The sequence below is a fragment of the Diorhabda sublineata genome, chromosome 2, assembly GCF_026230105.1.
Source record: "Diorhabda sublineata isolate icDioSubl1.1 chromosome 2, icDioSubl1.1, whole genome shotgun sequence".
NCBI lineage: Eukaryota > Metazoa > Arthropoda > Insecta > Coleoptera > Chrysomelidae > Diorhabda > Diorhabda sublineata.
This window is the reverse complement of record NC_079475.1, coordinates 1,790,482-1,817,854: the sequence shown is the minus strand read 5'-3', so window position 1 is coordinate 1,817,854 and position 27,373 is coordinate 1,790,482. Positions and strand designations below refer to the sequence as shown.

The following is a 27,373-nucleotide window of genomic DNA, read 5'->3' as shown; positions in this document are numbered from 1 at the left end:
CTAAATTTTCTTTCTTCGATAACCAAGTTATCGTCTTCAGAGGGTGAAGGTAAACTGTCAGTTGACAGATAACTTGGTTATGGAAAAGCGCATTCAACAGTGTAATTGTGAGTGTTGGTGTAAACAGTGTATTTAGTAGAAATATCGGAGGTACTTAAACACTTGAGTGCTTCCAAGTCTCATGACTATCTGAGTTATTGAAGGATCTCATTTTTCAAAAAGCAGTATCCATATTTTTTAATGTAATATCAGTCTATAAATTGATATGCAAATATTTCTGGACCACCTTGTAGATATTCAAGCTTATTATTACAGTTATTAAGAATTTTATCTATATACCTTTCTTAGTATAATCAATATTTGTAGATAAGTGAGTGTTTTTTTAATTAATATAATTTTGTACTTTGAGGTAGAGTTCATCAAAGCGCGCTAACTTAATTCAAGATAGTTGAGAATCATTAAGTTTTGAAATTAATTGTCTAATTTAGGCAAACCTACAGAGAATCAAAAAATTTGTAGAAAATTGAGGTTATAAAAAAAAATTAAAAGTATTATATTGCTTATTATCATTTACAGAATTGAGTATCTGATTGGGTTCTACCTAACCAATTATTCATCTTAATCAAGAGCAACTAAACAACTGAACTATGAATTTGAAATCTATTTCACTTTTCGCCCTAAATAATAGGGACTGACATCAATTTATTAAACTACAAACAAAAAATGCTGTTTTTGTTTGTTTGCATACCTGATTTCAAATTTTTCTTAAAGTAGCAATAGAATTAAATCTTCTGAATTCGTTTGAAAGATTTTTTCGATTTGCAATCGAGATAAACGTGGTATGTACGTAAATATTGAGGTATCATATACACCTCGATCCAAAGGATCAATTGTGTCATCCTTTCTTGCTGTTATACTGGACAACCAAGTATATGCAGCTGATCTATTGATCCAAATCCTCTTAGAAAGTTCAGAATGTGAGATAGGTGTAGATCTTCGCTCCTAAGTGTAGTGCACTGGAGTTCCTTGGTGTTTCATACTTCGATAGAATGTCGAAAGAGGTTCCGTCTTCTGCGCAACAGAATCTCCGTCTTCAGATGTACATTAAAGGGACAGAGCCCCAATAAGACTGTCAGTATTATAGTTTCCCAGAAGACTCTGCCTTAGCCCATCCCAATAAAAGGTTTTGCTCCTATCTCTCTTCTCGTTCAATGCTTTTTTTATTGTTCCGGAGTCTGTCAGCTCTTTCGTTTCCCTCCACTCTGATGTGTGCCATTAGAGGCATTCCCAAATTAGTTTGGATTTTATGATATTGGAGCTAAATGACAGCATGACTATCGGACAGGATTATAATTCGGTAGTTCCTATCTGAATTTAACTGTACACATTTCTAAGTTACATCAATTTTTTGAAAACTGATTGGTTTGTTGCACATGCTTCCAGAGAATTTGGTTTTAGGACCAAGTCTATTCCGGTTTTGTTTGCTGCTTTATAACCGGTCGTGTACCATTTTGATTCCACTCACTTCTTCTACAGCTTGGTATTGAGGTAAATTTTTTCCCAAAGCTATTTCATCCTGAGACATGTATCAGGTTTGATAATTTTTTTAAGGTTTGGGTGATTATATCTCTGAACATTCCAAGTGATGTTTTTTTCCGCCACGCTTTCCAGTATTTACTATTTGGAAAGATGGAAGATTTAGAATCATTTCTAGTGCTGTTGTTGGGCATGATTTCATGGTCTTGATTGAACTTATGCAAGCCAGTCTTTGTACCTTCGAGATATTGTTCCTAGTGGTATTTGAAATTAGTTCTAATATCCCAAACTACTGCCCTATATGTGGTGATTGGTCTCACTATTGTCGAGTACATCCACACAACACTGTTTTGCACTCAATGACTTGCTCGTCTAGCTTGAGGTTGACTTTTTTCTTCCTAGTGAAGGAACTTAGGTAGGTTATTCGGGTTGATATTTAGTTCTACCGATCGACACCACCTTATTGTGTAGTTTAGTCAAACTTGGCACTTGTTGAATCGATTTTCTAGAAAAGTTCTCGGAGTTTATTATTCGGAATTTTTTGTCTGCACATAAATGGTCAACAGTGTTCAACACCGCTCTTAGTAATTTAAAATTACCTATACTTGATTCTCTCTAGGTTGGTCTAAAACTATAGAAAACAGCTCATTGTGTATACCAAATGTGTTCAGAAAGAACTATTTAAAAATTATACATAAATGTATTGGGTGGGTCGATAAAATGGTATATTATTGAAAAATAAATCAAACATTAAATTATTTGAACGTTTAATCTCTTTACTACCTGCAGTTGCTCATTGCACTATGGAGCCAAAGCCTCAAATTTTTGGCAAAAACCCGAAATAAAAATATTTCTAGTATAACTGCGATACGATTTTCAAATAACTATAACCTTCTATAAAAAAATTTTCGTAGGTTGTAAAATAAAGATTTTTCCTATTCATGCTTTTCAATTCAGATTTGAGAAAAAAAGGTCAAAAACGGTACTTTGGTATCATTAAATTCTGTTATATGAGACTACACAGAATTTATTTTTTGTTTTTTGATATTTTAATATACATAAAAAAATAGATGCAGTGTTTAATCAAATCTTAACAAAAATAGGGAAACGTGTCGCCATAATGTGACAATGAATTTAGTTTAATAAGGCCAAAATAATAAAATCTTCTATTTTTGTTTCATTTTCGAGATATCGATACTTGAAGTTACAATCAATCAATCAAATCAAACAGTTAGTTCGAGATTCGCTTTTTTAGCGTTTTAATGTTTCAACTAGAATATAAATTTTATAGCTTTAAATTATTTTTAAATTAAAACACGAGTATTGTAATTCAACAATCAAAAAGTTTTTTATTTTTTTTTAATATTCCAATAATATATTAAAAAGAACAAATTGCCGAAGTAATATGGGAATATATTAGAGTTAGTACACTTTGGTGTTTAATTTTGCCACAGTCCCACTACGAAAACGCTCATAATCTAGCTGGCAGTCTTCGTTTCAATTCATTCATAATAAAAATAATAATTACGTCAAATTATAAAAAAAGAATGTTTTAAAACAGAAAAGATCTAAAATCAAGAATATTTAGAGGCATTAATATATCAAATTGTTGTTTGTTTCATACTAAGGCCTCCTATAGCTCAGTGCCCATACTTATTTAACTTTGAAAAATAAAATCCTATACTCATTGGACTGGGTTTTTGTAAAACGTTACAAGAAACGAAAATCCTCAGTCCCAATTTTTTTAAACGTGTCCGTTTTATCGATAGGGTCTCATATAAGCAACAAAAAGTTTACAATTCACATAATGCTTACTAATTAATAATTCTATCGATACTTTATACCATCGGTTATTAATTCATAATTTTTTTCTTCAACTTCCTTTATCTTGAATACGGATGCCGTTACGAAAATTTTTTACTGATCAAACCCCAAATGAATTTTTTTTTAAACAGGCGTAAGTCTATTTTTTTTTCGCTTTTCAGGTTTTGGTGGTTTTGTGGTCAAAACATCAGAATACATCGATTTTTGTTAAAAGGCGATTTTATTTTAAAAGGGCGCAAGTGCATTTTCTCTATGGATTCTGTTATCTGCAGACTGCTTAAATTTGTCTATTGTTATTATCATCTCCAAAATATTGTAGTGAATGTTACTAAATATCTTTGTACATTTTTTGTAGGCTTACTTTACAGTTTTAATAGTTTAGTAGTTGCAGGTGACAGGCTAATGGATGAAAATATGGTAATTGGGAGTAATTTTTGATGTTCATGAAATAACTAACATAATTTTTCAAATCTCATCACGGTTTAATAAGTTCACTGTTCATGAGGTTACATTATTTGACATAGTTTTAGATAAAAATCGTGTATATCACAAGAAACAAAAGAAAAAAACACAGTTGAGAAGGATAATCTAAGTTAAAAGGATGTGTTGAAGCCTACCCTACAATAAAATAAATGGTATTAATTATCACAACTTTTTACTGGCTAAGACAAAAGCCTTCGGTTAATGCTTACCAAGGTCGAGTGCCAATAAAAACTGCTAAAATGGAAGATGTTAAAAAACTGAGAACCTACATTCCAGACAAGCATCGGGGATTTTTCGAAGAAATTTGTGACTGGCCAATTGATGATTTAGAGGTTGAAGAAACCAACGATGACCCATAAATCAGAAATACGGCCTCAAATCTACATCTTTGATGTTTTTCCCTCTTTTCAACTCATTTAAGTAATTTTACTATCTTTTAATTTTATATCCCTGCAACTTGATTTTTTTAAAACTATATAACTAAATTATGGATAAAGATACAATTGTAAAATTTTCAATCCTGTTGTAAATTGAATTTCTTTACAGGTTGACATTTTTTTAAAAATATTTTGATTTGAACACTTTTTTTTTGTTTACTTTCCTGGACTTACGCCCTTTTGAAAAAGAACCAATTCAAATATTTTTCAGTTTTATATCCATCCTAGAGATGAGTTTCTTTTAAAAATTATTGTCACATCTGTGAAAGTATCCAAAAACTTTTTTCCTTTCCAAAAACGGTGGTTTTGGCTTGTTTTTTCATGTATAACCGCAATAGGTTTGATAGGAAAATAGGTTGGTCGCGAATGTGGCACATAGATAATTTTGGATGAAATTAAACAACTAAGAAACCAGTTGGAATCAAGAAAGCTCTACCAGAAAGTTAACAGCATAAGAAAATATTTTGTGAGAACAAAAACGGATGCAAAGAGGAAACTCCAAATAGGAGGATCAAACTCTGAACTTCTAGGCTCTGATAACACTCAAAGTTATTCGAACCAAATCTGTTGTACATTTTATTGATAGCACCTGGAAAGTTAATACAAAAATATTAGTTTTTGTCATTCAAATCTAAAATCGTTTTTGGTTTACTTTCTTGGACTTACGCCCTTTCTAAAAAGAACCAATTCAAATATTTTTCAGTTTTCTATCCATGCTAGAGATGAGTTTCTTTTAAAACTCCCAGTCTGTGACAGTCACCTCTGTGAAACTATCCAAAAATTTTTCCTTTCCAAAATTGGTGGTTTTGACTTGTTTCTTTCATGTATAATCGCAATCGGTTTGATAGGAAAATAGGTTTGTTGCGAATGTGGCTTTCACCTTTGTCTTTAAGATTTTTTATACAAATTTACGAATGTCTAGTACTTGGAATATTATCAGAGTCCATTTTTAAATTAGTCTTGAAAAGAACTGTTTTTATATTTTAATGAAACAATAACAAGAATACAAGTAAGAATAAAATGGGCACTATTAATTTACAAAATGTTTGTCAAAATTACAGATGCTAACTCTAATTTAAAAGAGTCCTTCTAGTTTAAAAATAGGGTATTCGCTTTTTTTAATGAGGGTTAAGGAAACAACAAAAAAAATCGAAATTTTCAAACGGATAACGTCTAATTATTATCCAAAATAATATATCACAAAAAAGTAATAAGTTACAATAAAAATAAATAAAAACGGACGATTTTAACCCTCAACGCCAATGAATAAAGAACACATTCAATTACTTTGCATCTATACTACAGAAGGAATCAACTAGGTACTTACAATGAACAAAAAAACGCATTTTTGTTGGTTTACAGGTTCTTAACCACATTCCTATTACTTTCTTCATCTGACCTTCATCTATCACAAAATAGAAAATAATTTATAGCAACACTTTGCTAATAAATTAAAATTAAACTGTTACTGTGACGGCAGGTCCGTTTGTTTTATTGACTACATAAAATTTATGTTTTTTTCCAAATATACCCCATAGTACAGCTATAGTTTCAATAACTAAATTGAAAGGTATAACTACAATTGCTCCTATGATACATAACGTTAACCGTAACAAACCGAATCTATATACTGTGAAAGATTTGATTACACCGAAAATGAACATGTAAATATTAACAGCACCTATAAATGCACAAACGAAATCTATAAAAGGAGGACAAGGTATCGGGAATTTACCGGCGATAACTAAATTGGATACAGATAAAGGTAAAGTAAGCCACGAATAACAAGATAAACCTAAAAGTATTTTGTATCTGATTGGTATAGCTTTGGAATGGACGACTAGAACAATTCCTTGAATCCAACGTTTTCTTTGTTGAATGAAATCCCAGAATGTGAACGGAGACTTTTCCCACATTTCGCCTTCGATGTAATTGAAGCTGTAGCCTTTGCTGAAAGCGCGCATTGCGAAAAAACAGTCTTCTGCTATTGATCCATCTATACCGTTATCAAACGAAACGTCTTTTTCAGCTGCCAGCTAAAAATAAAATAAATTTAATACCTATACAATCATAAATTCGACAAATCAGTAGTTTAAATATTAAATTTATTTCAGAAACTCATCGATCAGTAGTTCCAATTTCAAATTTAAAAATTAAATTAATGTATAGTGGTTGTTCATTGACTAGTTGACAACATTTTAAACTTGCTATAATAAAACAAAACATATCAGAGAAAAAAAGAAAGGCAGAAGAATATCACTGGAAGGTTAACAGCAAAAGAAAAGATTTTGTTAGAACAAAAACGGATGCATTGTTAGTAACAAAGAGGAAACTCTAAATAGGAGGATCAAACTCTGAACTTCTAGGCTTTAATGACACTCAAAGTTACTCGAACCAAATCTGTTGTACATTTTATTGAAAGTTAATACAAAAATATCAGTTTTTGTCATTCACATCTGAAACCGTTTCACCAAATTTACCAATTTTATGTTAAATACTGTAATTTATTCATAGTTATCATCAATTATTTTCACCAAATCACCTTAGAATATAGAATTAAAAGCCAAAATATTTCAACCTGGATATTCGTAACGATGTTAAATGTTTGGGTTCCACACGTCTACTGTATCTGATACCACAGAAGAGTGCAGGAATATTCGAAGAGAGGACACATAACAGAAAAAGATAATTCTGGATGAATTGAACGACTCAGAAACCAGTCAGTATCATGAAAGTTCTACCGGAAGGTTAACAGCATAAGAAAAAATTTTGTGAGAACAAGAACGGATACATTCTTACTAACGAGGAGGAAACTCTAAATAGGAGGATCAAACTCTGAACTTCTAGGCTCTAATGACACTCAAAGTTACTGAACCAAATCTGTTGTACATGCAATTTGATCGGTTGGTTTAATGGATAATGTTTAAACCAGTGATATGGCGTGAATCTATCAACCATATAGCGACTTATTTTTGTTTGTTCAATATCAAAGGCTTTTCGAGGAAAGCGAGGCATACGGTAAAAACAAACAAAAACAGTCCTTCATTCGGATGAAGTTCCTGAGCCTTCTCAAGTTTATGGTGTTGAAGAAAGTTCAAGCAAAACGAAGAAATTGAAATTTGTTGATCTATTGAAAGATTCGGATTTGCCCAAATAAAAAGTTGGAGTGTCAAGGTCAAAACTGAAACTGCTTAAGACGGGAGTTAAAGTTACCGTGTACCGAAAACGTCACAGTTCATATTTTGATTTGTTTTCTAAAGTGAACCACTCAGTGTACTGTAATGACAATGACTTAGGTCAGAGGAATGGGGACTCATCATTGATTCATCGAAGTCACTGCTCCATAACGGAAATAAACTTCCATCACTAATTTTGGCTTACGGAACTGAACAAATGAACCTTCAGTTAACACCGAAAAAATACCCCAATGCACATCATTATTAGGGGTAATCAAAATTGTGGACAAAGATGGAATTGGTTTCAAATGTTCAAAACAAAATGTTCCTTCTTTGAGTAACGCTCAAATAAAGGAAGTTTATTTGTTGGACCTGATCTAAAAAAACTGATTGAAGATGAAATGAATGGCGTTTGTCAAAGTTGTATGGATCTATTGTGTCTCCCTTTCTTGCTGGGATACTGGAGGACCCAGTGTTTACAGCTGATCCATTATCCTTTTAAAAACTGTAGAATGTTGGATGACTTCAATTTTCAATCTCATTTTCTATTTCATATGCTTCCTGGTATAGTGCTCCTCTGTGTAACAAAATCTGCACGTTGCATTATCTGCTAGGTCTAGCGTCTTCAGGTGTTTGTTGAGGCGACAGTTAGTATTCGTAGATCTGGTTATAGTTTTCCAGAAGAATCTTTGCCTGTCTCAGCTCTTGTAGGTTGTCCCAATAATTGGTTTTGCTCCTACCATCTTTTCCAGTGCTTTCTCCATTGTTCTGTGTCTGATGCTACAGAAGGGTTCAGGCTCCGTGAAGAGCTTGTCTGCGAGCTTATCATTTATTTTATTTCTCTTCGCTTCGGTGCATCTCGGAATCTATTGAGGGTTTTGTCAAACGTTATTAATCCTATGGCTCTATTTTCTACAGTCACAGGCCAACAATTACTAAAAAAACTTCTCACTCTAAATTCTTTTCTTGTTAACATGAATGAGCTACAATATTCGAGGCAGTTCTTCAGATCTAGATCATTTTCGTTTATAATGAATAGAAAGTAATCGAAGAATTTAAATAAATTAGTTATGTGATAGTGATAAGTGAGTTATTATAAGTTAGTGTAGTGTATAGTGATTAAATAAATTAAGAACGTAAGAGACAGTGTTTATTAATTAACCCCGCGAATAGAAAACGTGTAAATAAATACGAAAAACATTACAATAATCAAATAACAATTGGAAATCTCCGTACTTGTGATAAGTGTATTAAAAAATATATTCACACTATCACCCTACAATGGATTAATACAGCACCAATCATAAGTGGAAGTGACAATAAACAATTTATTATCAAAAATAAACAATCAAAGAAGATCTTAGATAACAGATGTAATTAAAAAGTAAACAAACAAATTTGATAATATTATATTTTTCGTATCAAGGTTTCTTCCAGTGAAAGGAAATTCAACATCTATTGAATTATTTTTTAAATGATTTATAATCAGGATAAAGCATTTTGTACAACAATATTCAAACAGCACAATTTGGATTTGGAATGGATAGGAAATTATAACATCGCAATGGAAGGAAATGAGAAAGCAGAAAAATGCGGATAAATCTTTTGTGGAATCGACTCCAAGACATAGATAAGGAGGTAGATAGGAAAAAAATCATTTAGTGGAAAAATCTACAGATATTAAGATAGGTGAAGATACTAAGGGAAGCTTATATCTACAGGTTTGTCGGGGCTTTACCTAACCTAACCACCCCAATGGACACTGTAGATGGCAAATGTTCGGGCGTTGTGACTAAGTTAACTGATGGACAAGTTGATCATTTGGTGAAAAAAAGGCGGATCAAATCTTTTTATAGGACCGCAACTTTTGATAGGTTTCCTATAAAGCCATGGTTCATAAAAAAGTGGAAATAAGACCCCAGGAATATTTCTCTCCCATTCCATATGTTGGTCTTAAAAATCCCTTTCATTGAACAAAGACGAACTAAGGAGAGTTACTGGTGTGCTTACTGGACTACCATCTGATAAATATCAGAGAAACAGCAGCCAAAGGAACATAAGTAATCCATAAGTCCAAAGACTACCATACTTGAACTCAAGCTTTTTAAAGCCAGAATAGGTAAGCCGCATAGTCATTAGACAGGTCGTTGCTACCTGACTGGGAAACATTCAAGGATACACAATAGATCAATAGGTCAAAATGTTAGCGGAGTAAATTCACGATTTTATGCCCTAGCTCATCTAATCTAATAGAAACTAAGTTAAAATAGAGAAAATCAGGATATTTTGGGGGATTCGCCTGTATAATTCATCAGGAATCGTTGGTGTCAACACTTGAAATTTTCGAATTCCACTTTTTTCACAGGATCAATAGAGGAGTAGTTTTAGAAAGATTTTTTGCATACGTGATCCTATGTTAGAAAAAGAAATCTGGTGACTGAATGACTGGTGAGTTCATGATACTTTTTGGTAGATATGAGTAAACACTTGACTTGTATTCAAGCCTCAAGTAGAGTCCGTGAGAAAATCAGGTAAGAAATCAAACTTTGAATCATTTGATGATGGAATTCATTCAGTTATGGAATAAAACAAACTGCCACAAAATAAATGAATTGGAATTCTGGAATCTATTCAATTTTGAAAATTCACAGGCACATTTGCAAATGGGGTTGATAGATTTTCAATTGAAGAGGTTAACGCTCTTATGTTTTATATTTTAATAGTTTGGTGGGACCTATTTATGTGAATTCATGTTTTCCAATCAATTTCTCAAATAATTACAACAAATATGATACCTGACATCAATGAGTTTGTCAAAAACAAGAGAAGGTAGGTATCTGAATCTTCGGGCTTAAAATATGATTTTTAACAACTGTATATAAAATACATACAGTGAAACTTGATTAAGAGGTTCTTGGATAAGTGAGAAACCTCCACAACTGGAACTCATGCCGAGGTCTGAACATTTTAGCACTGAATTACCTATGTTAATGTGACGAAGCAAATTTTATATATCTATGATTCGAACAATGGAAAATAAACGTAAGTAAAATAATAGTTTTACCACACAACCAAGTCTCAGAATTACGAGAACCGTAGTTTGTAAGTTTTTAAACAAAATAAGTCTTTTTGGAAATCGTACGTTACAGGATATCTTAAAATATGCGTCGCAATGTCGTCGGCTGACACGAACATTATGCCGGGTACTTAATTAAAATAATAGAGATGAGCGAAAACAGAAAACGAAAACGCGATGAAATCTGTGTCGAATTTTATAGAATAATTCAGAATATCCCGAACATGGACGGTGTTTGCTAGCCTGGGTCAAACAAGCAGCTTCCGGTAAATAGACCGATGATTAAAGAAAAGGTAAACAATTTACCAAGGCTCAGCATTCATAATTTTGGTAGCAGCGATGATTGGTTGAAAGGGTATAAAAACAGCAAAGTTTTCAAAGTAATTTGTGAAGAAAGGAACGTTATTGATTTTAAAAAATATAGCCAATTGATTCAAGACATGAAAATTCTTTTAAGCCGTTGATGATATTTTCAACGTTAAAACTTTTATCTTAATCTGAGACTCGAAGATATTTCAAAGGTGTTAAAACTTTGTACGTGAATTACCAAAATAATAAAAAAGCATAGATGACGTCTACCATTTTTTCCGATTGGTTGAAGGAGTTGAAGCAGGTATTTAAAGCCCGGAAGCGAGATAAGCCAATCAAAATTTTTAACAGAACACAAATTGTTGTTATCAAATCTATAGTGACCACAAATCAATGTTCTTCAGGCAACGAGGTTTTCTAGGAAAGCTTGATTTGTGAGACCAAAACCATTAAAGCATACTGCTTTAAAAAATCTAAATTTGAATCAGAATATCCGTATCTGAGAGCTTACACGAGGACTATGAAGATTTAGAAATTGATACTAAAGATTGGAACCTAGCAACGATAATAATCAACAGCCAACATTCAAAGATTTTATAAAAGTCATCGACGATTAGTTTCAGAAGAACTTGCTGAAAGGGACATTGTTCAAGCCTTGGAAAATGAAGATGACGATGAAATGGAAGCGGAAGTTAATTTAGTGAAAATTTCTAAAACGCGATGCAGTAAAAGCACTAGAAACATTTAAGGGCTGATACTTTTCAAAGACAAACTTTTCGTTTATGCGATCATTTGACAGTAGCGACCTTCCCGTGGAAAATCTAATAATATTTCGTTTTTATCTATGACTACGTTATTATTATTTGTATGCAAAAGTCGAAAACAATTTGGTCTCACATTTTTTTGAATTCTTTAATTTTGTCCCTCGCGTTGAATATGTTGCATAAATTAAAACCAGCAATAAGGGTTTTTCAGGAATATTTAGTTAAAACAAAAGAAATTTTTTCGTTATCCGACGCTCTGAAATTGTTGATGTTGATGTCCGGTATATTTCTCGATATGCGACTAATAATCATCTGCTGCTCATATTTTTGGTCGAAGATCTGCATCTTTAGATAAAATGCACACATCTCGCAAAAACACATCGTCTAAACTGATCCGTATTAAATAATCTCTGCACCAAAGATCCCAAATATTAAAATCACTTTTGCCTGTTCAGACGCTTCAAAAAAACAACAATAGTCTTGGGATATTTTGTGTTAACAGAAATTTCTTTTATAGCTAAACAATTATTTAGCTGAGGACCGACTTCATAACGTGGAAGATTTCATATTCTTGGATTTTTTTACAACATAAATTATAAGAATATCGTCAGTTTTAACTTTTTTGAGATCTCTCCATTTCGCAAAAAGTTGATACTCGTGTTCATAGCTCGATCTAGATTTCTTCTGGTAACAAATCAGCACTGGCTGCTGGATTTTCGCCCTTAGTATCCTAGACTTTTTTGGTATCTAGCCCACACCCTGACGCTTAAAAAAACGATATTTTTGGGATATTTTGCGTTTTTTTAACATTTTTGAGATTTCGCCCTTTTCGCAAAAAGTTGATACTCGTGTTCATATCTCGACCTAGATTTTTTCTGGTAACAAATCAGCACTGGCTGCTGGATTTTCTTCCGAGTACATTTTTTGAAACTAACACGAATTAAACTGACAGATAATAAAACAAAAAACATGTTCTATTAAGATATGATAACTTTGAAAATAAAATGTTTAATTTTTATCGTTTTTTGCGTTGTTTTGACATGATGTATTATAATAAATATTGTTCATTACACGTCCATATATAGATTTTTCCGTGCTTACATGAAATATAGTAATAATTGAAATGAATAACAAAGTGAAACCAACCTGTGTAACAACGTAAGATCCTTTCCAGCTGAATAAAGGCTTGTGAAACATCAAAAATTGCAATTTCAATTTGCCCATATCGTCAGTTACGCGAAAACTGTCAGCTAAAGTTGTTATCCAATTAACAACTTCCTCATTCGCATAAGTTATGAGTCCCTGACCGAAATGATGTTTTCCATCCATGACGAAATTTAGAATACCTATGGGGCATATCAGTAATTCAATAATCGATCTATTTATATGAATTTTATGTATAAACTTTTTCATTATATTCGATCAAAATTCTGGACTATAAATCCTCTAAAATTTTGAGGAAGAAATAAGTAAAATAAAAAAAAATATTATTACGAACTTGTCTGGTAACGTAGATCGTGAAGCCGGTCCTGTTTTATTATGATAATAGAATCTAAAGTTTGGCGGATGCAGAACACATTTTTTATAACTTATATACAGTATGTTACGGCCACTTTTATAGAATCAATTTCTAGGGACGATTTTTTTGTTTGTTTTCTGGGGTGGTCGTTAAAAATAGAATTTTTTTATGACTCTACCCTAAAAAAATATACTGTCCTTCCCCAACAAGCTTTTAATTTTGAGGATATAAGAATGTGTGTTATGATAAAATTTCAGTTTTAATTTTTGAAAAAAAAAATTGAAACCTCCCTTCTTATATCGAAATGTTACTGATGTTTGTTCGAAAATAAAAGTATTAGATTGAAAACTTAAGCAAAAATTGAAAAATCTATGAATTAATAACTATCTATGACTTAATAATTTTATTATGTTATTACATTAAAGTTATATGAACAAAAACATTCTTAAAATTGTATCAAGTGTATAATATTAAAAGTTAACTTTCAAAAAATGAAACCCCTCCCTAACCTAACCTACCCTAACCAATATAAGTTGTCATTTTTTATTATTTCCATATTTTTTTTATAAAACCGCCGTAAAAACGAAGGTTTTAAAAAAAACCATCGAAATCGGATGATTTTTCGATTTTCGAGCCAAAAAACGAGGGGGCGCAAAAGTTTAAAATTATCAGAAACTTTGTTATAGAAAAACTCTTTTTATGTTTTACGAAAATAAGTTATATCACATTTATCATAAAGGAATGCCTCTTACAAAAACAAAAACATTTTTATAGCTAGACGAAAAAACAAAAGAATTTTTTTTAATTCAAAAAAAAACACGTGTCTCTAGACGATTTAAGTTAATTTTTCGGTGTAATCGTCTTTTTTTGGCAATTTTTTAGAAAAAATGAAATTTTTTTCGAAATAAAAAAAAATGTACTCGAATCAATAAAAATAACAATATTTGATCGAAATAACAATAAACAAAAATTCAATATTACTTTATATAAGGCATAGTATGCCTAAAGTCCACCGTTTTGCAATTATTTCACATTTTCGAAATTTTTGGACACATGCAGCTCTCTACTAAAAAAATTTTATTCCTAAGTTTAAGTGAGTCAGGTCTAATATTTTTGGGATTCGGACAAATAACACTAACAACTTTCAAAATCTGTGAAAACCTTGACAAAAATTTATACAGGGTGTTTAGAAAATGGTGCCGAATTTCGCTATCTAAAAACTTCGAAAACTTAATTTTGTCAAAAGACAACCCCCATTTTTCTCTTTACCATTGGATTCTACGCTGTAAATTAAGGGATAGAAAATTTATATATCTCAAATTAACGGTTTTTGTAGAAACTCGAAAAAGTGAAATCTTGATTTTTAATTGTCGGTTGTCTGGAGCGATAAAAAAAACGTTAATTTGAGATATATGAATTTACTAACGATGTCCCCTTAATTTGAAGCGAGGAATCCAAAGGTAAAGAGAAAAATGTGGATTGCCATTTGAAAAAATTAAGTTTTCGAAGTTTTTAGATAGCGAAATTCGGCACCATTTTCTAAACACCCTGTATAAATTTTTGTCAAGGTTTTCACAGATTTTGAAAGTTGTTAGTGTTATTTGTCCGAATCCCAAAAATATTAGATCTGACTCATTTAAACTTAGAAATATATTTTGTTTAGTGGAGGTCTCAAAATTTCGAAAATGTGAAATAATTAAAAAATGGTGGACTTTAAGCATATTATGTATAAAGTAATTGCAATAAATTCTATTTTTTTTTACATTTTCCTATGAGGGCAAAGCTTGTAAGAACCGAGTAAGGTATAAGTTATGAAATTGGGTTTAAATTTTATTTCACAGAAGTAAAAAACAAAAATTTTACTTAAAACATTCCATCTGTGTATTAAGCTTGAAATAAAAATGGAACATAAAATATGCAGTTTTATTCGCCTCCTGTACATTTTTAGTTTTTGAATTTTTTCAACGTGGCTATCGATATTATCTTCATATGACCCTATTATAATAAGAATAATATAATAATTGAACAAAAACTTAATAAAAACACTTCATGTGCAGTAAAAAGTAAATAATATATCAATAAAAAAATTATAAAGACAATAAGAAAAATAAATAGAGGAGGTTTTATGTAATTTTAGAAGGATTTTATGAAATATTTTTATGGAAAATGATTAATTCGGTACAATAAACGATAAAAGGCAAAGTTAGAGTCTCGGTGGGGCTTACTGTGGATTGTTAAAGTAGGTTATGACTTCTAATACCACTGGCAGACAAGATTTTCGTAAAACAGGCGACACCTTTATTATTAAAATAGAAATACCAGTCCGATAATAGAAAAAAATATTTGTTAAGCCTTAACACATAACCACTTTTCAATAGCTTAATTATCCCTGTTTACATTAGCAGGGAAAAATTGCTGGACGATGACAATTTTGCAAAAAAGCTCACCAGACAGGAACTTAGAGCATGGAAGACATTTGTTAGTATAGTGAGGGGATTTTTGGGCTACAATTGGATCCAAGCTACGAACAGTTAGTTGATGAACTTTTAGTCGCCTAAAAACCACTTGGTGCTCGATTGTCATTGAAAATTCAGTCCCATCTGACATTTTTTTCTGAAAATTTGGGAGCTGTCAGTGATTAGAAGGTTGAAAGATTCCACCACAATGAAAATTCGGTATGATGGGTGATTACTGTTAGTTTTTAAAAAGGGAAAGTGCGACCATTCATAGAAGGAAAAAGTAGAGCTAACTAATATTTGTATTATTGCCTATTTCTGTAAAGTAGCTACTTAGTAGAATAATTTGATTTGATTTTATACGAGTACCGCTTTCTTTTCAAACTACTCGAGATAAAACTGAGAAATCTATTTAATTTCACATATTTACGTCAATATCTATACACTTAATTTATCGAAGGACAGATCAAATATGTAAAATAAAAATTTTAAACTTGGGAAAATGTTCAAAATGTCACATAGAACCACTCAGTCAAGTTGCTTTGAAAAAGTCTCAAGAGTTTCGCGATTGACCAAAAGAGGATTAACAATAACGCAAACAGAATGGAGACTGTTTACGATGATTATTAGAAATTTCGTTCCAAGAACTACCTCGAATTCTCAGCGAAATGCAAAATCAGCGATTACTAGAATTTTTTGAGCGATTTTTGAACTTTGTCACGAGGACCAAAAAAATGTCATTCGATTAATTACGCGTGACGAAATTATGGTTTTACTATAAATCGACATCCAAAAGACATTCCATGGAGTAGCATCGGACACGAAAACCCACGCCGAAAAAAGCAAAGGTCACGAAAGGCATCAAAAAAGTGATTACTACAATATTTTAGGATTACAAGGGTATTCTTTTGATTGACTTTCTACCCTGGGGCCGGTCCTGCTTGGATATAGTGGAATTCTGAAATCCGGCAAATATGCCGTCTTTGATGAAACCCGGAATTTGATCTTTGTTTTTATAGCAAGCGGTTTATTTACATTGTTTTATTTTTGAATAATCTCTATTTATTTATTTGTTTTACTACATCTTTTGAGAATTATTTTGGAATATATAAGAAGTTTATGTAGCGCAGTTTAGTTTATAGTAAATAGTCGCAGTGAACAGAACGAATTAGCAAAGTAATCGAAGAATTTAAATAAATTATTAATTGTGATAGTGATAATTGAATTATTATAAGTTAGTGTAGTTTATAGTATTTAAATAAATTAGGAAGGTTAAACGAAGAATGGATTTGTTATCTTCACTGTAAAACACTGCGGAGGCCCGGTGATGTTTTGGGGAAAAGACGACTGAAGACCTGGTGAAATTGAAGGGATTTTGAAGAAGGAAAATGTACAATAAATGATAATTATGATAATTAAATTTAAAATTGGGTCATTAACAAGGTGAAAGTTTGGATATTTTACCTCTGACTGAATTTTCCGTTAATAGAGTTTCTTCGTCTAAATGAACGATCCAATCGGTATCACTGAATATATTCACTTTATCTTCTAAACAGTACTGCAATGCTCTAGCTTTGAACAAAGCACCACTTTTTGTACGATAATCAGGTGGTACAACAACTTCTCTAATTCTTCTATGATGATCCAAACCTATCGATTTATCGGTTACCACTTCGATTAGGAAATTTTCTAGACCTGCATCTAGACATTTGTTCATATTACGACTAACATTGTTTTTTACCTGAAAACATCCAAGCAAGAGCATTAATTAATTGAATTAATGTAGGGCATCACGTGATATGAAATACGACAACTATTAACTAATGTATTATTTCAAAAAAATCCAACTAAACTATTGAACAAAAAGAGTCTCACGCCACTAGTTAAAATGTCTCTAGCAAAAAATCTGTAGCTTTCATTCTATTTGTGATTTTAGCATCTCAAAGCCATAAGTCTTAGATTTTTGATGAACGATCATCTATTGAGCTATTTTTTGTAATGAAAAATGTTCCCTCCCCTGGCCCTAATAACAACTTTCAATCACTGTTTTCAACCGCCATTTTGAGAACCGATTTCGTGGCTGATGCAAAATTTTTAGCCCGAACTTTTCTCTTCAGTTCATCCCATACATGATCGATAGGTTTTAAGTCCGGGCTACGCGCTGACAGTTTCGACATCCTGTAAATACTGCCGTACGGAACTTGCAGTGTGTGGACGGGCATTGTCTTGCAGTAGGATTAAATTATTGCCTATGAAACTGGCTTAGGGAACCATGTGATATCATTAAATTTCTTCCATGTATCGATCTGCCGTTAATCTCTCGACTGCACCGCCGATTTCAGTAAAAACCTACCAGTATTTTGCTACCATTGAAATGCCTGCCCAAACCATCCAGGAATTTCTTCCTGGATGGTATGTCACTCCAATTAACATCAAGGTTAGCTACTTCAAGTCTTCCTCTGACTGTACAACTACTCAAAATCACTCCTTGTGCTTCTGTGAGCTCTTGTTGGACTTGAATACCAGTGAAAAGCCGATTTCAGCGAAGTGCTGATAATTAATCATTCGATTAAGAACAAAGAAAGATCTTTCGACTCCAAAAACAAATGTAAATAGGTCTAAAGTTCGTTCTACCAGACGACTGACTATTCTAAAGCTTGACAAAGAAATCTCGCTTTTTGTCTCGTTCAAAAAGCCTGTTAAAGTTAAACATCAAAGTCATAGTCGTCTTTTGCCTCAATTGAAAGAGAGATTAGTGAGATCAGAGTGGAACAACTGTGAAGAGATGATCCAACGGTTTTTTAAATATGACTACGTCACATGTCACTTCTAATTCGTATTCCTATTTTTACAAACCGCTCTTATTCACGAGATTTAACGCAATGCGACTTTTTTCCGATATTCTGCTGACAAAGGAATATTCTAACACCATTCCTGACACCTTGCTTTATCGCCCTTTGGAAATTTTTCAAGCGCTGCATTTAAGTGTTTCCGAATTTTGTTTTCCTTCCTTCGACTCCGACTTAACTACAGAAAAAGTCACTAAAACTTAATGAAGGTTCATGTGGTGCCTTAAATGTTCAGCATGTATTAATTTACCAAGTTTTTCAATGTTTTTGTCTTTACCGTTTTTACAGATATTCAACTCAATACGGTGCTCCGCCTGACTCCTTTGTATTGTCTAAGAAAGACTATTTTCGCAGTTCGTTAGGAAAAGAATCAGTTTGCTTATTTAATAGTCGCACCTCGTATAATTTTAATGAAGCTGCTTTCCTCACGGAATTTGTCTATTTATTTGTTGGCATTTCAAGCTAACTGGGTTATTTAGATTTTAGGTTAAAATTGATGGTTAAATTAAAATATGAATAAACTTTTGGACATATTTGATGTTCCACTTTTTTAAACCTAAATATTTACGATATTAAACATGAAATGGAAATAATTGACATTGAAATAATGAAGAGAATTTGGAAATCAGTCTAACATGGTCTTAACACGATCCCTACTTGTCATATTACATGTTTATATACACCATAACTTTATATTGAAAAATTTAGGGGAACCAAAAATAATTTTGTATTTAGTAGGACGTAGTTTTTAATGTAATGGCGCGTATTAAACCCACCCCTATAAAATGGCTGGCCCACGTCAAAGAAATGCAAAAAATTATCGTAAATAAGATATGCCAGGTTTTCAAACTCTTGTGCTTATTAAGTGCAACTGATTCTTTTCAAAAAATATTCCTCACTCAACATTTAACTATAAAAAATTTCTTGAATGACTTTTGTTTCGATGACCTCACTAGATCTGGTGGATCTAGATGAGACGGGGACTTGTTCCAATCCAATATTTTAGGTCGATTTCTTTTTTTGGTCCTTAAATAATAATTTGGTTAGGTTAGATTGGTCTGTCAGCTGGTGATATTTCACTGAGCATACTCTTATCTAATGATGTCGATAGTCCCTTCAAACAGATTTCTGTCTTTTAACCATCAAACATTTTTTGAATAATTTTTTTTCGACGATCATACTAGAAGTGATGGATGTTGATTAGACTGATACATGTATCAAAGTCAATTTGATATTGGAACAAGCACCCGTCTCATCAAGATCCACCAGATCTAGTGAGGTCATCGAAACAAAAGTCATTCAAGGAATTTTTGACGGTTAAATGTTGAATATCGAATACTTTTTGAGAAAAATTTGTTGCACTTGATGTGAAACAAAAGGTACAAAATTATTTTTAATTAAATAAGGATCGCTAAGTTTTAAAAATCTGGTGGAACTTTTTGTTATGAATATTTCAAAAACTGTAAATACCCCTAATATTTGATTTGCGCACCTAAAAATCTGCTTATTCACCACAAATTTCGAGTCCATTTTTTTACAAGGGCCAGCCAATTTTATTGAGGATCCCAAGGTCAGTCTAGACCCAAACTATTCCCACGTGAATTATTTTATATTTTTTATGTTTTTTGTGGTGATTTTATTTGTAATATTTCAACTTAGTATTTAACATTCTTAATTTACAATTCATTTTGCATATACTCAATAAACAAGCGTCAAATTTTTTATGTATTTAAAAAATTATAAAAAATACTACATTACGCATGTAGGGATGAAAAGTTCGTCCTTGACGTATTCTAATAAACAAAAGTCGTGAAGGGCTAAACCCCTGCTGGGTCCAGGGCTAAGACCTAGTGGTGTGTGTGTGCAAGCCCCGCCGGGAGTTGGGAGGCGAAACCCCCACTGAATAAATATATTCAGAATATAAATTTGATTTTTTTTCTTTCTACGATATAAATTATTAGGAGTAGATCACTACTAATAGCTATAGTTCTTTTAATATCAATTGGAAAAGACAGTTATATGAGGAACAATCAATATTCCATAAATACGCACTCATACTAAATTAAGAAATGATTTACTCTCCGTATAAAATTCGGTAAAACGTCAGTCCACGTGGACTCATCATCTCCACTGTTAACCAATGAAAACATCGAATCGTAAACATAAACTCATTTATATTGGGCGAACCTATCGGAAGGCGTTTGTACACAATTTCTTTGGAATATTTAACGTTTAGGCTAATGAAAAACCAAGTTATATTAAAAATATTGAAATTGTTGGATCTTAACTATCAGAAAACGTGAAATTTGATGTTATTTTAAGTATTCTGGAAGTCGAGAAATCAAATCCTTATAAAATGCAGTTACAGAGCTCAACGATGATGATCTCGATCGCCGTATGTCATTTTGTGAAAGTTTCCAGGATTTTTTTAAAAGTAAACTACGATCTTGTGCCTAAATGATTCAATCAATCATCAAAATTTCAGATAGTAGAGAAGGGATAAACCGCATTAGATAACTGAAGGTCATATTCAACACCATCAGAAAATCAATGTTTGGGTAGGAATAATTAATGGCACAATTATTGATCCATATTTCTTTTTAAAATCTTATAGGGAAACGTTTTTGACGAACAGAAATTATACAAGTCCTTTACAATATGTTTCCTGCCATCAACAATCCGAACTTAATGGATGATAGTTTAAATCAGTGTTTTCTTGTGAGATCGACTGGTAGACAATGTCATTTAAAGTGGCCTTCAAAATATCAAAATTTTATACCTCTAGATATTATGAAGTTATTTGAAATCGAAGGTTCATGTTCACTACCGGTTAAAAGTTTTGCAAACCCCATAATCCATTCAATAAATTTCAAAATAATACACTTTAACAAACAAATCTTGTCAAGCGAAGGTTGGAATCCTGTCTTACAAACCAAAAATAATAGTGTCCGTTATTTGTCAACATACGAGTGTTTGAATTTGAGGTGATATTATTCTTTATACATATTCGCTAGTAAGTTTTTCTTATATCTTTTTAACTTTCTTTTTCTATAATGCTGACAAAATTCCAGTTAGCTTTGTAAATTCGTATCATCTGTTTATTTGGGGAAAAGAACGAATATAATAGAACAGACTCCTTTTTGGTTATATTTTAAAAAATATATATTCAGTTATTTTTATATGTTAGAGAATAAGTTCCTTTTTAATCAAATATGTTCTACCTACTCGTTCCTTCTTTAATAATATCCATTTGTGTTCCCTTATTTTATTTTTTTCCGCAGCTCCTAAGTTGGGAGGTTAACCACACCCAAAACTCTTAACCGGTACACCACAAACGAACAAATTCAACCGAACTCCAACAACTGGGAATTCAGTTGGGGACCAAGACATTTGTTCGTGAAGTTCGTATACAAAAATTGTTTTCGTTCTCGCAAATGCAGACTTGTAAGTTTTAAAAAGGGTAAAACCAATCGATTGAAACTAGTGCTAGGAGTGCCAGGAGCTAAAGATAAACGTATTGTAATGATCAGTAAACGTGTTTGACGACTCAAGGGCCCAGAGATAGTAGCTCAGATCAATTAATCTAGGGATCTGCGTTTTAGAACTTTTACAGTAAACAAGGGATTGAGGGAGGTCGGCCTTTTTGAAGGGTGGCTTCTCTCAAGACGTCAAAATAAAATGAAAATTGCAGTAGGCCGAAGAAAATGAAAATTGGACGCACGAAATTTGCAAGAAAATTTTATGAAATGATGTGTCAAAATTTGAGGTTTTTGAATCGATGATGGTTTCGGGATGTTTTGGACGAAAAGCGACTGAAGACCTGGTAAAAATTAAGAGAGATTTTGAAAAACGAAGGCTATAAAAAATTGGAGGAAGATAAGAATGTTCTAGCCAGCGACTGATCGACACAAATTTTATCTTACTGCATGACAAAGATCCCAAGCATTCCTCGAACTTATGCAAAGAGTATTTGAAAAAATTGGGAAAGAAGAATGTACTGAAAGTTATAATTTGGCCGCAGTCACTCAACTTAACCCGATTGAGTTGTTGTGGGAGAAATTGGACAGGGAAGTGACAAAGCAGTGTCTTACTTCTTTGGAATATCCTGAAAAACGGATGTAAGAAAATAAACGACGATTATTTGTCGGAAATGTTAGAGAATACCAAAATTGTGCCCTAAAATAATAAAAGCAAAAGGGAGAAATCAAAAATTTAAAATTGCAATAATTAGAACTTCAAGTGTCTAAAGGACATAAGTAATCGCTTAAGTAAGACGTTGAGTTGCAAGATCCAATTAGAAACGTTACAGTTAATAGAGTTTTGTTTTGGAAGTGTTTCAACTATTTTTGAAATAACAAATAGAAATTGAGAATATTTTTGTCTTCGTAACTTTATTTTCGAAACATTTTATTACGAAATGTTCTTTCAATGTCAGACTCAGTATTTCCCTTTGAATGAGATAACTGGAAATGAATGTAGTACTTCGTTTTTCATTTCTATTCTTGGCGTTCTTATGGAGCTAATTTCTCGACAAACAACATTAGGAGTCAATTTCTGGATGTAGATTTAATTTAGTAATATTGATAAATAATTTTATCGCGTGGGTTTATCAGTAGATAAACATATCAAAAGAGTTATAATCATATAAAATACAGAAATCCGTTCTAATAAACGGACATTTTAACTTTGTGACAATTACAAAATGTTAATAAATACAGCAACTCAATTTTATGGTACTGACTATGGCCAGCCGGATAAATTTTCAATTCTTCTACCGTATATTCGAATTTTAATTAATTCAACGTTTGATTTCTACAAATTTACTTGCGAAAGCACCTCCCAGAGGTCTGATCTATTTATTACGCTACTGACCCACTTACAAAGAAATATTAGCAAACATATAAATTCCTTTAATGGTGACTCCAGTTTGCAGGTAAAAATATTATCCGATGGTTGTTTTCCTTTCAAACTCAAATGGGCTGATTAGTTTTTAATATATTCTTCCTTTATTTCTATATAATCTTCAATTTTCTATGCCACTATAAAAATATGATGCATCTTTAGAGTTGAAGTCTTTGTACACCACCCAGAGATAGTAGTTCAGATCGATGGATCTAGGGATATACCTTATAGTACTATAGTGAAAAGGAGATTGAGAGAAGAAACTTCTTTCAGGACGTCAAAATATAATTAAGAAGTTGCAATGAGCTAAGGAAAACAAAAATTAAACGCATGAAGAACGGGAGATAGTTTTATGGAGTGATGAGTCAAAGTTTGAGGTTATTGGGTCTAAGAGAAAAGTGTTTATTCGAAGGTTATTTAAAGGTGAAAATTTGGAGGTTAGGAACAAAAACTTGGAATACTTTTTTGTAGAGAATTTTGTACTCTACAATTTTTGTTACGGTAGTTATTTTCGAATTCCTCATAGTTTTCCAGTTATTCGCGATTCAATATATTTTTGAATGTATAAACCCTTTTTAAGGTATAAATTTTGAGATTAGGAACAAAAACTTGGGACACTTTTTTGTAGAGAATTTTGTACTCTACATTTTTTGTTACGGTAGTTATTTTCAAAATTCCTCATATTTTTCCGGTTATTCGCGCTTCAAAATATTTTGAGTGTATAAGCCCATTTTTTTGAGTTTCAAGTCCCAAAATTTCGAAAATTAGTGTCCATAACTTTGTTAACGAGTTACCAGACTTATTCAGTATCCCAAAACCTATAAGAATCTAGAAAATCAAAACCGCCCAATTTAATTCAAGGTTTTAGCTCAAAATCGCCTATTTTGCTTGTACTGTTTCTTATTTGATTTCACTGAAAACATGCGTCTAAAGTTTCATCCGCGATAATGGAATGATCTAAAATTATACTTAATTTCTTAATATGCAATTAACTTTTAAATACTGTTTAGAAAAATATAATTTTTTTTATTTAATGGTTATTAATCAGTTTTTACTTATGATAAATGTAATATCATTCCATTTTTAATTGGAAGTTGTTTTAATTGTTAGGTAAATACAAATTCCTAGTATAGTGATGAATCATTTTAATCTTAAAATTATAAAATTTATTGCAAATACTAATCTCTGAACTGATTATCTTCATGATCAAGTCAAAGTGAATCTTACAATTTTATTAATAGCTATTGATAGGAATATAATAAATTTAATCAAGTAATTTAATCCACGATAGTACTCCACCACTAAAGGGCGTATTTGAAAATATTTTTCATTTTCTACTTAACCAATTTTTAAAAACTTGATGTTTATTAGGACAAAATGGATGATTTTGATAAAAGGGTTTTATAATCTCTGGATAAAGCAATTTTATAGATATATAGATAGATAGATAGTTTATTCACATCACTAGGATAGATAGAAAACTAAAAAATATTTGGGGTTGCTTAGTAAAAAACATCCGTAAAAAGAATTTTAAAAATTTTATTCATTATTATCTTCTGTTCTGTATCTTCTTGCACGAGAAACCTTGTTTAGACAATAGCAGATTGGAATCGCTTACTTTTTTTTTAATTAATCTTGATTCTGTCTTCCCGGCTCAGATAGATGTGTAAAAGTGTTGCAACCACAAGCTGAGAGATTGCCCAGTGACTTCTATTTGGTGGAAGACCAGTTATGATACAGGGAGGCGTTTTTGACACTCACAGGTAGTTATTCTTTATAGAGAATGGGGCGTTAACTACGCATTGGTGCCTGAGATAGGTTCTAGAAGACCATGTTGCTTCATTCAAGGTTATTTAACCTTTATCCATGATAATTCATGGCCTTACACTAAAGTATAATGAGGAGGTTCACATCACACAATTTGTTTGTTCTGCTCGCAGTCCAGACTTAAATTCCAATGAAAATATTGGAGATTTGCTGGTCCTCAGAAATTCTACAGAGCTTCACGACATACTGGTGCTGAAATGGGATGGTCTTCTGCAGAATTCGATCCAAAGCATGCCTCGTCATTTGCAATGAGTTATCACTGCCAGAGGAGGGAATACTCGCTACTGAAAGTCTTAAAATTTCTTTAGTTCCAATGATAATCATAGTAAAATTGTTCATTTTCATTACTTTCAATAAATTTTCAACAACAGATACTTTTTTTATTCAAGAAAACAATCAGCAAACTATGTTACACTTGGAAAATAATCCATAAAAACCTCTCAAATTACGGGATGATACTAATTTTATGCTCAGCAGTGTACTTGAGGGTATATTGGTATTTTAAATAATATTTGGGACAATATTCTGGGATATTCTTAGAAATAAGTACTTCTATAAAAAATAGATATTTTAATTGCTAAATTTTTCAACTTAATACCTAAAGTTAAGCTTTTAATTGATTTTTCTTTGATTGAATGTATGATGAATAAATCAAAGATATCAGAATAAGTTCATACCAAAATCAGTTTTAAACATTTCATATTATATGAAAACAGCTATAGAGATCACTGTCAGTATTATTTACATTCAGTTTTTATTATAAAAGAATAATAAGAAGCAATAACCCTTATTTATGTGGAAGGAAAATCAGATAGGGAATGAGTTAAGGCGACTTAAAATCTCTAAAATTATTTAACAAATCCTGTAGGATGTGTACAAGAATAACCATTACAAAAAAGGATATTACAAAAGACGGTTCTTTAGGTATTTACGCTTGGAAAATTTGAAATACTGTAAATAATAAAGACCTTGTTGATTTGAAATGTTTCATTGAAAAAGTAGATAATTCGTTAAAACGGAATTCAGATTAATTGTAATAAAACTGTAGTACTTACTAATTGTGGAAAGTCGCCTCTTGTTACAATGCGAATACATATAAAAGGGGCCAAAAGCGGTGATCCCTTTAACACTACTTTTTCCGGAAAAGCGTTATAGAGCGTTAAGCCTACACAATTAAAAAGTACTTGTGGTAGAGGGAGAAACGTTAAGAATCTCAATATATACAGAATAGTCGTTCCTAGAACTCCGTACTGAATCCATGGATTTAACTCTGATGGTGGTATAAACACTCCACTGCTAAAGCTTCTAATGCCTCCAGTAAATATCTCAAAAAATATTATCACACTTAAAAAAAGAAGACAATGTAAATAGTGTTTTGTTTTACTGGAAAGCATCGTAAACTTATTAACTTTTAAAAATACCTAAACCTAACCACATCCCACCTACTAGAAGCGGTGGGCAAATACTAATTCAAATTGTATTACTCCAATGATTAATAGTTAGTGCAAAAAAGAAAACTATGGAAATGAGAGAAATAGAATTAAAAGTAATATGACAATTGACACAACTAAGATATAGGGTGTGTTTCGACCATAGAACTAAAATACTACTCTATGACTACGTTCCAAAAAATGTCAAAATTTGCGCCATCTAATGAACTATATTATAACCTTTCAGGCGAGGATGATACAACACTTAAGATTCCTTAGATTAGCCCTATAGCATTCTTTGTACAATGACCCTAGTTTAAGGTAGACTGATGTGTAAAAAATTTCGATTATTAGTAGATGTCGACTCTGTCGTCACATATCACATGTTTGTGTGTTTGCCCTATGAATAAAAAAAGTAATAAATATTAAGGTTTAACGATCATATATTAATTTAAGCCCACGTTTTCAACATCGCTTTATTTTTTCGTCTTTATCTTATGATAACTATTCTTTTCTTCATATAAATATATTCAAATCCAATGAATAAAGTATTAATGGAAATCTCTAAACTTTAGCTTGCATCAAAATATTTTGATTATAAAAAAAACGAAAATCAAGCACAATGATGTTTCTAGAAGTATTAACATAATACGCTCCTACTGGCTTGAAGCACATAAACTTGAAAATTGTAATATTGGTTGCCTGTATTTCAAAATGTCAAGGTGTTTTTCTTAAACATAGATATTTGCGCTTTAAAATTGAACGTAATTCATCTTCTTCATTGC

At 31.8% G+C, this 27,373-nt stretch overlaps 2 protein-coding genes across 2 annotated transcripts in view; one reads left to right on the top strand and one right to left on the bottom strand.

Moving 5' to 3' along the window:
* LOC130452864 (AMMECR1-like protein) overlaps positions 1-27,373 on the top strand; it is a 336,472-nt gene that overhangs the window by 17,957 nt on the left and 291,142 nt on the right. The window lies entirely within an intron of this gene.
* On the bottom strand, positions 5,436-26,734 carry LOC130452858 (beta-1,4-mannosyltransferase egh). The gene is made up of 4 exons (XM_056792340.1): positions 26,214-26,734; positions 17,045-17,321; positions 12,752-12,951; positions 5,436-6,316 (listed from the first exon to the last, which is right to left on the bottom strand). The coding sequence occupies exons 1-4, from the start codon at positions 26,550-26,552 to the stop codon at positions 5,738-5,740; spliced, it is 1,395 nt and encodes a 464-aa protein (XP_056648318.1). The 5' UTR covers positions 26,553-26,734; the 3' UTR covers positions 5,436-5,737.